This window comes from Pagrus major, chromosome 4, assembly GCF_040436345.1.
Source record: "Pagrus major chromosome 4, Pma_NU_1.0".
Classification (NCBI taxonomy): domain Eukaryota; kingdom Metazoa; phylum Chordata; class Actinopteri; order Spariformes; family Sparidae; genus Pagrus; species Pagrus major.
Window position 1 is genome coordinate 36,175,658 of NC_133218.1, and position 13,079 is coordinate 36,188,736.

General features: G+C 42.5%; 1 protein-coding gene across 1 annotated transcript in view; it reads right to left on the reverse strand.

Moving 5' to 3' along the window:
- Nucleotides 1–12,415, reverse strand: part of adamtsl5 (ADAMTS like 5) — a 33,610-nt gene extending 21,195 nt beyond the window's left edge. Inside the window, exons 1-2 of the mRNA XM_073463794.1 lie at nt 11,870–12,415; nt 1,756–1,831 (exon numbers count right to left, since the gene is read on the reverse strand). Of these exons, the coding sequence (XP_073319895.1) occupies nt 1,756–1,831; nt 11,870–11,922 (129 nt within the window). The 5' untranslated portion in view covers nt 11,923–12,415. The remainder of the gene's footprint in view (nt 1–1,755; nt 1,832–11,869) is intronic.
- Nucleotides 12,416–13,079: the final 664 nt, after the last annotated feature.

Sequence of the window (13,079 nt, forward strand, 5' to 3'; positions counted from 1 at the left end):
GGGGAAGGTTTTTTGGGGGGGGGGCGTCTGCCTGACAACAAGACAAACAGTGATGAAAGATGGACGCTGCAGCAGAAAAAGGTGGTGCAGCAGCAATCAGAGCGTGGAAAGACCTTACAGGAACATTTTCAAGACAGAATAACACGCTGCAAAAACAATCCAATCAGAACGCTCCCAGACCTCAGCGACCGGCTGACCTGCTCACATCTGACGGGCCGTGATTGGTTTATTATCTAAATGAGCTGAATTTTCCTTCTTGGAACCTGAGAGCTGGGTTTTTCCTCTGAACAAATTGGCTTAATCACAACAATTAACTCTGTCAAATGTAAGAAAAAGAAGACAGAAAGGCAGGAAGAAGCTGGAGGGGGAGGCTGTGGGAAACAGCCTTGAGCCCTGACAGGTTTAAACTACAAAGACCTGTGTGTAGATTCAGCGTGGTGCGCTTGTTGAAACACTGTCATCCAGCAATTAGCTTCGTATATTTACACAACACAACACAAAGGTTGACATTGTGGCTGCCGACGGACTTATTGTGTACAACTGAACTCCTTAACAACCTACATGAGAACAGAGCTCCGTTATAATAATTCAAATATACCTAATAAAGACATTCAGACTCATTAAGGCTTGATTAAACTTTAATCAATTAAATGTTATTCAGTTTATAATCTCATAACAGCAATGAATCAGATGATGTGTATTGTGAAAGAGGTGTCCCACATTAAAATAACTAATTTTGGACTTTTGGTCGACCAAAACACATTTCATTCACCGAACAATTATTTTAATACATTGATGATGAAAATAATCCTTAGTTCCAGCAGTCTCTGGAAAACTTTGTTATATATTTTGGTGAATTTTGTACTTACGTAAGTTTCCTCCAACGTTAAAACTAGGGATCGACTAAAATATTGTTTTCAGGGCTGATAGCGATACGGATTATTAGTAATCAAGGAGGAAGATAACCGATATTTGGAACCAATAAACCTGCAGTATAAATACAAATCTTAGCACATTTATATTTACTGTAAATATTTATTTTTATACTTTCACTCCACAACATTTATTTCATAATTTAGCTCCAAGTTACTTTGCAAATTCAGATTTTTCGGTGATGATAGGCTGACTTGTGATGTGTAACCAATCAGATAGTGTTGTGGACAGTGAGTGACTTCTGACAGAGAGAGGATGCTGCATCAGAGCCTAATTAGTGCAATAATTAACTTGTTTTATCAGCAATCATGCACATGCTGCTGACGCTCATGCATGGTGCTGATAATAAGAAAAATGCTGAATACTGGACCCGATAACAGGTCAGGCCAATATTCAGTCTATCCTGAGGTAAAACAGATGAGATAATGGCCACCGGAGCCAATCGCGTCCATTCTGGACAATGCTCACATTTTCATCAGCAGCACCACGGCACGTTTCAGCTGCATCCTAGAAGCGGAAGTCAGACTTTTTTGAAAAGGAGGAAAATTACACCTCTGTTTCGCATAGACAAGACGGCAGATTGCAGCCTTTACCTGGCTGCAAATGTGGCGCATTTTCTAACTAAAAGGGACTATTGAGAGACCTCTAGTGGCAGAAATGACATAATGTGCATTTAAACTCAGCGTCGGGTTACATCATCTGAAGGAGTTGAAGTTGACAATCAATCCAGGCTCAACATAGTGGGAAGTGTTGACACCCAGCAGAGGCATTTCTGTCGAGGCCATGCAGTGACTTGTGTTGATGTGTGGTGGTCAGACTTACACTCTGTGGGGACGACAGGCAGACGGGAGCGACCAGCAGCAGGACAAAGGTCAGGGCCTGGCACAGAGTCAGCTTCCTGGGGACAGGGAGAGAAACAAGCATGTCAGTCGCTGTTTTACATGGATTACACACGGGAACGCACAAAGATGTAGAAGTTGTTACAGCAGAGGTGTTTGAGAAGAGAAAGAAAGGACTGAGAGGAAACCGAAAGAAAAGACACGACTGACACTTCAAACAGCCGAGGTCTTTAGGTCATTGATAATATCCACAAATAAGCTGCCACACAACTGCGATCCCCTGTGGGCAGGAGCCAAGGTCAGGAATGCCCCCCCATCCAGCAAGTATCATTAATTCCCCCTGCCCTGCTCCCCCACCCACAGCAGCGTCTTATTAACTCCCACACAGCTGCCTGACTGAACCCCAACTCCCATCATCCAGCCCGGTCACACTGTTGACCTCTGCTGCATGAAAAGATGCTAAAAAAACTGAATCACCTGCTGAGTTTACATGAAGCCTTTTCAGGTCACCAATAATCTGAATAAGAGCTCAGTTAGTGTAAACATCTGGATACACCGGCTCTCCATGATGTAGACTTGCAAAGAAAAATACAATAAAAAAAAAATACAAAGGTCAATTGTCATCCTCATGTATGACCTAAAAGCTCAACATTGGCTGAATATTTTTGGCATATCAAAAACTGAGTCAAAAGCAATTACAAGCAGTGTCGTACGAACACAGTGAGCCACCTCTGAGGTGCTGCCAGGTAAGACCTCAACGGAGGTGCTTTGTGTTTGCTCTACGATCTGCCTCACCTCCTCCTTTACCTGGAGGCAGCGGTAAGACGTGGATTCTCCGTCCTTTTCTTCTTCTGACTCATCAAAGGTCGAGCGCTCGTTTCTGAGAAGTGCTAGCGATTCTTGGAAAGCCCCTCTCTTTGACTGCTTCCTGGCACTGCTTTACTGACGGTGTGTCATCTTTAACGAGTCTGTTGTGTGACTGGAGGTGTCATTTTCATTAATACACTGCGAGGAAAAATCTGTACGACAGGTTGAATGAAGAACAACTCAATCTTCTCTGTTTCCTTTGCCCTGACCTTCTCTCCCACGTCTCAGTCCGTCAGCTTCCAGTCCGTCTGTCATCTATCTCTCTCGGGCTGTTATTTTTCTCTCTTATCTCTCCCTGGACCGTAAACACAGAGCTGGTCCAGAGCTTTTGGAGTTGGCTGTTGGCTCGGTCCCAGGTCAGTAGTTGCCCTGTCCAATTAAACGATACACATCTCCCTCACACTTGGCTGAGCAAGCCCTTCCCTTCAGCTCCCGTCCTGGCCTTACATGGGGGAATTTATATCAGTGGAACGAGGAAGGTCACGTTGACCGAAAGAGGCAACAGGCTTCTTAACGACCATTTTCACTCAGACTTTATTTTATTTCCCACATCTCAGCTTCATGACAGAAGGGCCATTGTGTTTGCAAAGTTTGACCTCCTCAACTTTAAATCAATGACACATATTTTCTGAGTAATTTCAAATGTGGACAACATTACCAGAGTGTATTTTTCCTAAACGAAACCAAAAGTCAACGGTGAGCTGCAGTATTTTAACTTTGTAAGGGAGTAAAGTGGCATCACGTACGTACATAACGTAACAAAAGTTCATATGTGCATAACTGAAGTTACATAAATAACATCGTGTTTCTGAAACCTAACCATGTACTTTTCTTGCCTTCGGCCCAGCTCTGACAGCACTATCAACAGCTGACAGGAGAGAAGCTCCGCGTGTGCTGGGGTTTTATAGCTGAACTATGCGCGGGATGCACACATCATCCTGACACACTTGTCTACAGAATTCAAATAAATATGATGATTATTTCTACGGTTTCAACACGGCACGTCACCAGACGACACAGAATCAACAGAGCTGATTATTCTTGACAGTGGCCCAGAAAGTTTATTCGCCTACACCAAGTTTTTAGATTAGGCTAAAGAAAAAGAAAAAGATGAAGCTACACTAATATCATAAGTATTATAATATTTGGCTACGTAGGATTGTTTTACCAACTTGTGTGATCCAAACATTTCCTGTAACTCCAGAGCCTTATGAAGTCCAAGAGTCAAGATTTGTTGAAAAAAGATAGATGTAATAATTTCCAGAATGATCATGTTTTTACCTAATGAAATACTCCATATTTATTTGCATCATTTTCACTGTGGTCAAACTGTTTAAGCACACAAAGGAACCCATTTTTATTTATGAGGCGGAAGCAATCTGCCCCGAGAAGCGACCAAACAGCGCCATAAACTACATTTATATAACCACAACAACAAAACGTCACATTATTAAAACTGAGGATGTTTTTCAGGGTGATGGTGTCATAAAATCTGATGACTGACATTCAAAGCCTCACGAACACCTCGATAGAAGCTTTAAATATACCGTAAAAAATGACATCCGGTGCAGTCTAACTAACGTAACCCACAAAGACGAAGCCGTTTCTCTCAGTTTCACTTCTTGATGTCTGGCTTCAGGGTTTGAACATGAAAAGACAGCAGCTCCGGTCACTGACTGCCTGGCCCCCCCTCCCTGCAGGGGCCCTTACAGAGGTGAGCAGGGGTCAGTCCGCCTCCTCCTGCTCTCATTAAGACTATAGCAGCACATTAGTGAATAGCTCCGGGGCAGGGAGAGGGAAATGGCTTTAATCAATACGAGACTAGTTGTTTATTTTGACTGACATTAGTCGCTCTGATGACCGAGGAGGGGGAGAGAACACCGGCCCCACCCGACACAATTAACACCGAGCTGCTCTTATCATCAAACACATGATGAGATGATCAGACGAGCTTTCATCTCAGCCGACCCCCAGAAAATATATCTGTAGTGTTTCAGCTCTGTTCATCTTTTCTCCTCCGAGTGACGCAGCAGCTCGTCACAACTCAAACATCCTGTAGAGGTGAAACAACTAACTGTTGCATGTTAGTTACAGCCGAGTATCTTAAAACAGTTTACAGAGTTTAGTTAAAATGAAGCGAAACTTTAACAACCAGATAATCGATTAATTCATCATCGGGCTACATGTGACGATTATTTTCATTGTTGATTAATCTGTTGATTGTTTTCTTAATTTAACTGTAAGTTGGTCCAAAAAATGTCCAAGATATCGTCCTCAAATGTCTTGTTTTGTCCTCAAACCCAAAGATATTCAGTTTACTGTCACAGAGGAGGAAAGAAACCAGAAAATATTCACATTTAAGAAGCTGGAATCAGAGAATTTTGACTTTTTTTCTTAAAGACTTACTCAAACGTATTTATCGATAATCAAATAGTAAACAATTAATTTTATGGTTGGCAACCAATAGATTAATGATTGCTAAAAATCCTCTTATATTAGCTTCTCAAATGGGAATAATTTCTGTTTTTTTTTAGTTGTCTGTCGAAGTAAACCGACTATCTTTGGATTTTGGATTGAGAAAACAAGATATATAGAGACGTAATTTTTCACTATTTACTATATTTTCATATTTTCATGGACTGTCCCTCGTGTCTGTCTCTCCACACAGAAGTTTACATACTGAAAAATTCCTACCACTGTGTATTCTGAGACAGATTTGGATCTATTTATTTTTAATAAGGTGATTTTTTAGGATTTCGTAGTTTTGGCGTGGATAAACACTGGAGCTGTAACAATAAATCAATTAGTTACCAACAATCAAATTAATCTCCTTAATATGGAAAAATGGAAATATTATTTTCGTACATTTTTATCAACTTGTTGAGAAAATGACCTTGAAAATAATCTCTAGTCGCAGCCCTTACAAACACTTTCTTGTGCTCGAGAAACCCTCTTGATGAGAGTCCAATATGAAGATCACCACCAAAATCCCACTTGACATGTGAACAAAGTGCGATCTTCCCACATGAAGAGAGTCAGATGGAAAACAAACCTCCATCCAGCAGAGCTCAGAGAGGCTGAACTCTCCCCACCCCTCGCTGATAATTCCTCTGTAACGACTGAACTCGCAAACCTTTGCTTGAACACACCCTGACAGACAGGTAGCTCTCACAGTCCCACCCTGCACAAATAAACAACAGCTCCATGCTGTTATCATTCGATTACACTGAAGCCATTATCGCGCTCCGGTTGAAGTGCGCTGCAGGTGAGAATGTGTTCTTCGACCTCCGGGAAGGTGTGAGTCATGTCAACACAGGAGACACCTGACTGAAGATCTCTGCTCCTTCAGCTTCTTAGTGAGGGTCTGAGTGTTTCTGTATGGTGACCCACAGGCGTCCTTTTTACAATTGTCTGCACACCCACCAAGTTTGGAAAAGCAATACGTCTTCCAACCAGGGGCCGGTCTTAACCTTTGACCCCGCCAGAGATTTAGCTGTGACCCACCCAGCGTTTGGGGAGAGCCTGGTGGAGGGTCTGATGGTTATATGGAGCACGCTGCTGAATGAATTGACACAACCTTTAACAGATGTTCAGTGTGAGGGCTCTGCGGTCAGCTCTGACCCCTGGATCTGTATTGACTATGAATGAGGCAGCAACAATCGAGCGCTCAGAGGCGTAGGTCAGCATGCATTAACCAAAACAGCCTCTTTGAACACAAGCGGAGGGTCTTTGTGCCTCAGCAGCTGCTTCTCCTGAAGACGTAGTAAAACATTTAGGAAAAAAGAAATGAAACACTATTGTATGTTCGGACAGAACACCCAGAAAGGATTGCGGTGAATCACTGAATGAAAGACAGGCGTTGGTATCGTGATGTTGGTTTTGTTGTTGCCAAAATGTCTAGACTCTGCCTCTTGCTCAACCGTGGTCCCTTCCCCTTCGCTTCGCTGCACTCAACTCGCTCCTTCCACGACAGGGAGAACAAACTTGGTACACCGTCATACCTCAGGGATTATGAGATTATCTTTTCACAGCCACTTTGACTGAAGCAGAGCCTCTCAGGTCATCTACAGTCATGGTCTAATAACATCAGAAACGGGCAGAGATGAGTAATAAAACAAAACAAACGTGATAAACAATGAGCATAAAACATCTACCAGGCAACAATGAACCACAGTGAACATAATTTTAGTATTCAGATCTTCTACTTAAAGCTGCTACAAGGAACTTTATCTTTTGTTGATTTTGGAGGCCCCTGTGGACAAAAGTGGTCCTGTTTCCAGCGTCAACACCACAAAATATGATGTCAAAAATGAAATGATTTAGAGAAAAATCTCCTCCTGCTTCTTTTTAACTGGCTGAGCCTGGTGCTTGATTACCCACAATGCAACTTAGCCACTCAGCGACATCAGTGGAGCCAATTTATCAGATTAGCTGCAGCTTCCTCTGGAGCCACAAACAGCTCAATACTACTTTCTTCACGTATCTAGTGGTACTTCACAAGACCTGAAAACGCACCTGAATGTGTAAAATTGGTGGAGTTACCCTTTAAGTAAATGTACTTAGATACATTCCAGCACTGCTTCACACCTAGCTGTGAATGTACCCGCAGGATTGGGAGTTTCTAATGTTTTTTTTTTTTTTTGTCTCCATCAGCTTCATAATTACAGTTTAAAAACATTAATGGTTCCAGAGGCAGAAATCCCAGATCTGGATCTCCACCAAGACCAAATCAATTGTTCCTTGGCGCGAAGCCGACACATTCATCAAATCTCATGGAAATTCTTGCACGAGGTTTTAAAAAACATCCTGCTGACAGACGCAGGAAGACAGTAACTGCGTAACAACCGCAGCCCTAATCCTTTCAAACAGTAAAAGACGAGGCTTTTCGTCGGGTTTGTGCAGAGAGACACAAACACGGAGCAGTAAACTCTTATCTGACTGAACCTTGTCCGTCAGTATGATCACTGCCTGACTTTGTTGTTTTCATGTTCAGTACCTGGTTCAAACGTGACCCAGAACCAGCACTTGGATGATCAGGATGTTGTAGAGGAACATGACATGCAGGAGATGGTGGTTTTCAGCCTTCACCATGTGTTAACCTTCTGTTTGACAGCTGCGGGACTGCAGGTTTTGTATTATAAGAGTTTATGTGGTTAATAAATCTTTGACTGGATTACCGACTGGAATCGCTCCAGGGTGTAGACACTCAGACAAAAGGTAGAGCAGAAGTGAACCTGTTCAGTACAAAAGGTTGTCGCCGGGGCAGAACATTACGGTCCGTTTCTCGCTTGTCAAAAGTTGATACCCTCCCTGAAGAACAATTACAGTCCACAGCCACAGCAACAGTCGGCCTTTTAACTGCAGACATTTTGATTTGTCATCGTAGGAAAAGTACAGGTGTAATTAATTACAATAACCACGGGTCTGAGTGAGCCAGCATGACGAACACCAGGATCCTGGAACCGAAGCAGCTGAATGGAATTCAGACATAATTCATTTAATTTTAACCTGTAGCCTTTTCCGACTGTGACATGTCCAAATCCCATTGAGAAGAATCAGTGTGCTACTGACTTCAATCCCTTGTTGCTCTTTGCTCCCATTCCTGGGTTTTGTATTCGTCAGTATGAATAAATTCAGCAGCTGTGGCCTCGGTTTCAACATCTGGACCTCGGTAGGTTTTGTATTCTGGCGTTAGGGGAGAAATCTGTGATTGGTTTACTCACTGGAGGTAAGTTTAAACACCTGAAGGCTTGAATGGACATGCATTTCATCTAGTTGAATCATCAGAAAACTAGAAAAACCTCCACCAAGGCCCAACATCCCCTTCAGCTCAATCAGGCCTAATCCAATATCAAACATTATCAACATGTATCACTCTAGACTTTAAAACACAGATAACTGCTGAACCGTAATCGAAGCTCACCAGATGTAGTCTGCAGCCTGTTGTACTCACTGATAGATACCAGCCACCTGAATTTGTCTCCATTATTCCCGGAGAAATTAACAAAAGTGTATAAAAAACGTCCTGGTTCTGAATCTGTACCAGAAGTTTATTGGGTCCACAGTATATTCATTGACTGAGATCTTGGTTTTAACATCTGCTCCTCTGTAGGTTTTGTATTCAAGAAGTTTGTGCGATGTTATTGAGAAATCCGTGACGGGATTACTCACTGGAAGTGAGCAACTCAAGGCTTGAATAGACATGAAACTGTTCCAGTTGATTCGTCAGTAGAAAAGATGAGTAACTCTGGAAGAAAATATCTGTTTTTGGACAACAAGTCAAGGATCCCAAAAACTTTAAGAAGATCTTAAAGATATAATATATAAACCTGGAAAAGAGAGTCTGGTTTAGATCCAGACCTTCTGGAGGAATAAACACCCGGAGTCACATCAGATTCTGCTCTGATCCGGAGCTGTTTAGAGGAGAGCTCAGAGATTACTCTCAAACTTTTGGGTATATTCACTCCTGTTTATCAACCTGACTGCAGCAGTGATCCGTTGAGGTCACCTTCATTGTCGGGTGTTTATGTTCTGTTATGTCGACTGCTGACTGGAGCTGGAAGGGAAATGTACTTTACTTCATGAACCTACAGTAATGTAATCAGGCTGTTTGGGCCGAAAAAACACCATTAAACAACCACCATGGCTCAATAAAGTCTATCAGACATGAATCATGTTCATGGACGAGGTCATATTTTAGTTTAGTTAATATCTTTATGTTCATGTTCGCAGACTTCCTCCCTCTCTCTCCGATTCTCTCCCGGAAGTTGAAATGCACCTTAACCTTGAGTAAACTTGTGGATTTGACATTTAAGATAATATAAATACACAATTTAAGTGATACATGACAAAGGTTTAGTCGTTTTTAGACATTTTAATGCAGAATTCTTCCATATTAGATCTTCTGGGTCAGTTTGGATGCATTCAGCAACTGTGGTTCATTTTATCTTCCAACAATGAGACAATGAAGCATTTTGAGTTCACCACAGCTGTGACTCGTCCCTGACTGGCGTCTTACACATCGCAACTGAGGCTCAGGGGTATCAAGAAACATCTGCAACTGTCTGTGCTCTGACTGAAATCTATTTTATTTATTTTTTACCTTGAACCACTTTTAATTAATCTGCTACCCTAGGTCTTTTTCATTAACTGAACTTTTAGTTTCTACTCTGTGACTTTACTGTGGATCATGAGCTGTGTGCACATCTGGGGCCCATCACAGAAAGTGCACGTGATCATACATCTGTAAAAAATGAGCTTTTCAGCACAAAAAAATGCACTAAGTCAGTTTTTTGACAATTAACACAGTCTTTCTTAAAGTAATGATGTCCCTTCTCTTGTGCTCGAAGTCCTCAGAGGGGAAGAAAAAGGACTGAAATTCCTCCCCGCAGGAGAGAGTGACATCACTGCATGTAACGCCTAATTAGAGTCCTCGTTTTGAAGCTATATGCTCAGCGTACCATGGTAAGTAGATTAAATCTGTTCATGGGGCGGATGGCTCCTTCCCAAACAAACATTCCTCCAAAGAGTTATCAGAGAGACAGAAAATGTGCCCTGAGCCAAATCAGTCCGGGCTGACAGCGGTCCGCCTAACAGACGGCCTACACATTTCTCCTGACACATTAACATCGAATGCAGCCCATAAAAGGGAAAAGCACACGGTAACATCTGAGGTGCAGCGTGTAGGAAATGTCAGCTAACTGAGAGGGAAAGACAAAAACAAGGTAAATTAAAGTTTATGATTCTGAAGGATAATTTCACCTAAAAATTTTATTTTATTTTTTTCTATCTGTCAGGGAGCTAAGCTTGATGTATTGATCTTCTGATGGTGCGGTCACTTCGGGTCCACCTGATCATGTTCAGATACAACTGTTTTAGAGTTCAGTGCACTGCCCACTTATAAAATCTTTAGTCTCGCCATGATGTGACACTCTTTCCTTAGAAGAAGAGTTCTTATATGTTCAGTTACTTTCTGAAGCAGCTGGCGACTTGTTTTAAAACGTAAAACAACTAAATGATAAAACATAAAATGGCTCCATACAGCTTGTCTGATGTAGTTCAAGTCTCAGGAAGCCCTGAGATCCCTTATTGATATTGATTTGAAAAGACGTTATTTACATCATCGATGTCCGGCCGAGGTCGTGCACCAACTTCCAAAAAGGTGTGCTTTTAGCTTTGCAGCTACAGCTTAAAAAAGGGTGTAAATAACATCTTTTAAAATCAGTTTAGGATCTCGGGGCTTATGGACACTTGGATTACTTCAGATGAGCTTTATGGAGTCATTTAATGTTTTTTTCTGTTGTTTTTTTAAAACAAGTCCCCAGCTACTTCAGTTGTTTAGGAGACTGCTGCAAACTCTGTTTTGCTCTGAAGCTCCAGAAATGTTTTGTGGACTGAATCTTCATTTTTGTGGTGAATTTATCCTTCAAGACAGACATCCAGAAGAATCAAGTCTTCATGTTGCAGTTTGAGCAAAAGATTCAGACGCTCTGCCGTCGCCTGTGTTCATGTTCTCTGCTGCAGGGACGGGATTAGATAAAATATGAGCTGGGTATTTATAGCCGGTGACATTTAGGAGATAAAGGTAGTGCAGCAGGATGAGTGGAATGTAGAGCCAGGAGTTTGCAATATCACAGATACTGTGTGGCAGGAGGATTACCTCACCCCACGGGCAGGAAGTGGCCTACAGCAGGCTGGATGTGACTTCTGCCCTCAGAGCAAACACACACAACTGCACAGGCGACAGCAGGATTATTGAAAACTCGAGTTTGTGATGAAAATGACAAATAATGGATGACACACAGGCTCCAGGTTGCAAATATGTACCCAGAATAACTCCTGAACCATCACTTTTCCCTTCAGCGCTTGTGATGAAGTGACCCACAAAACAAACAGCTTCCAACCGGGTGAGAATAACTCAGCTGTCCCTGGAATTTATCACCTCCCATCCTTCACTGTACTGCAAAAAAATGTTCAAAGCTTTTGCAGCTCCTCGCAAGCAAAATGACTCAAGGTAAATATTTAAAAGCCACCACATATTTCCTCCCCACTGAAATGCAACTCTGGAGTACAAACAGCCTCCACTCTTTAAGAAAGAAACCCTCAACCTGTCTCTGGAGCTGATCTCATCCCATCCAGCCTGAACACTCCTCATAAATCACCTTAATTCAGTTCTCATGCTCTCCTTTCTGCAGGCAACCACAGACACAATTTAAAGCCCAGTGTCTTACCTCGTCAGTACTGAGGACATGGTAGATCCTTGTGGATGTGGGTTCAGGTACATCGGTCGTCAGGTGCGGTTCTGCTCCCGGATCATGGTGAGAAACGTCGCGGCTCAGATGCACAGTGCATCCCAGCCACACGGCTGTCTGACCAAACACCATCCATATCCTGCGGGTTCCTCCTTCCTATTCTTCTCGTTTTTAAAAAAAGGGAAACTTTGCATGAACTTTTTTCCTTTTTGTTGTCACTTTCAGCTGCAGAGCTCGTCCATCCGAACAGACCTACCACTCAGCCCCCCAAAACAAATCACAGGGCGCGCAAAAAAAGACGCATCTTGTGCCAGACATCCAGGAGGAGTAAAGCCCCAAAAAGTAACAATCAACAGCTGTGATTCACACTCGTGCTGCACATTATTCCAGATACAAAGCAAGAAAATTGTGTCCCTCCAGGCAGGTGACTTCACTTGTGTCCATAAATCTCCTCCTCCTGTATCAGCAGGTAGCTCCGGTGCCTGTTTCTTCTGGTTTTTGACCTTCCAATCACGACCGATGTGCGCACTGAGCCCCGGGTGCAGCGCTCCAGCCAGTCCGCGGTGCTCGGCCGTGTGAGCGCGGTGCTGCTGTGTCGGGTGTCTCCCTCTCTCTCTCCCCACCTGAGCGCCGCATTCCTGCCCGGAACACACGCCTCTCTCCTCCAATCACAGCCCGGCAGCTCCTCTGAAGTCAGAGGTGACACGACGTTTCCCTGCAGAGAAATCATGAAGGTGAAGAGGAGCTGAGTTACACAGCTGAAGATGAACTCAAGGAAACTTACAGAAATCAGCCCCATGCAAGTAAAAAACCCTGCGGTCATAAGTTAAAGGGGCATTATGTAGATTTCAAACTCAATATTTACAATTTTAATGAGGTAATAATACAAACTCAGAAATATTAATTTTTTCCATAAATTAATAAACAAGCTGTTCTCAGAGGAAAATAAGTAAAACAGTATGAAACTGTGTTTCTGTTTGTTTATTCAGATTATTAGAGAGAGACTCTCCAAAACTACAGAGTGCTCCTTTAATAGTGACCAGGTACTGTGAGTAAAATGTCTCCAAGGATCACGGGTGACTGAAAAACAGTCGAAATAAAACCCCACGAAACACAAAACTTTAAACTTGGCACACAAAATCAAAATCCTTAAAACTTGATGTTAAATTGTTCCTTTTTATTTTTTTTA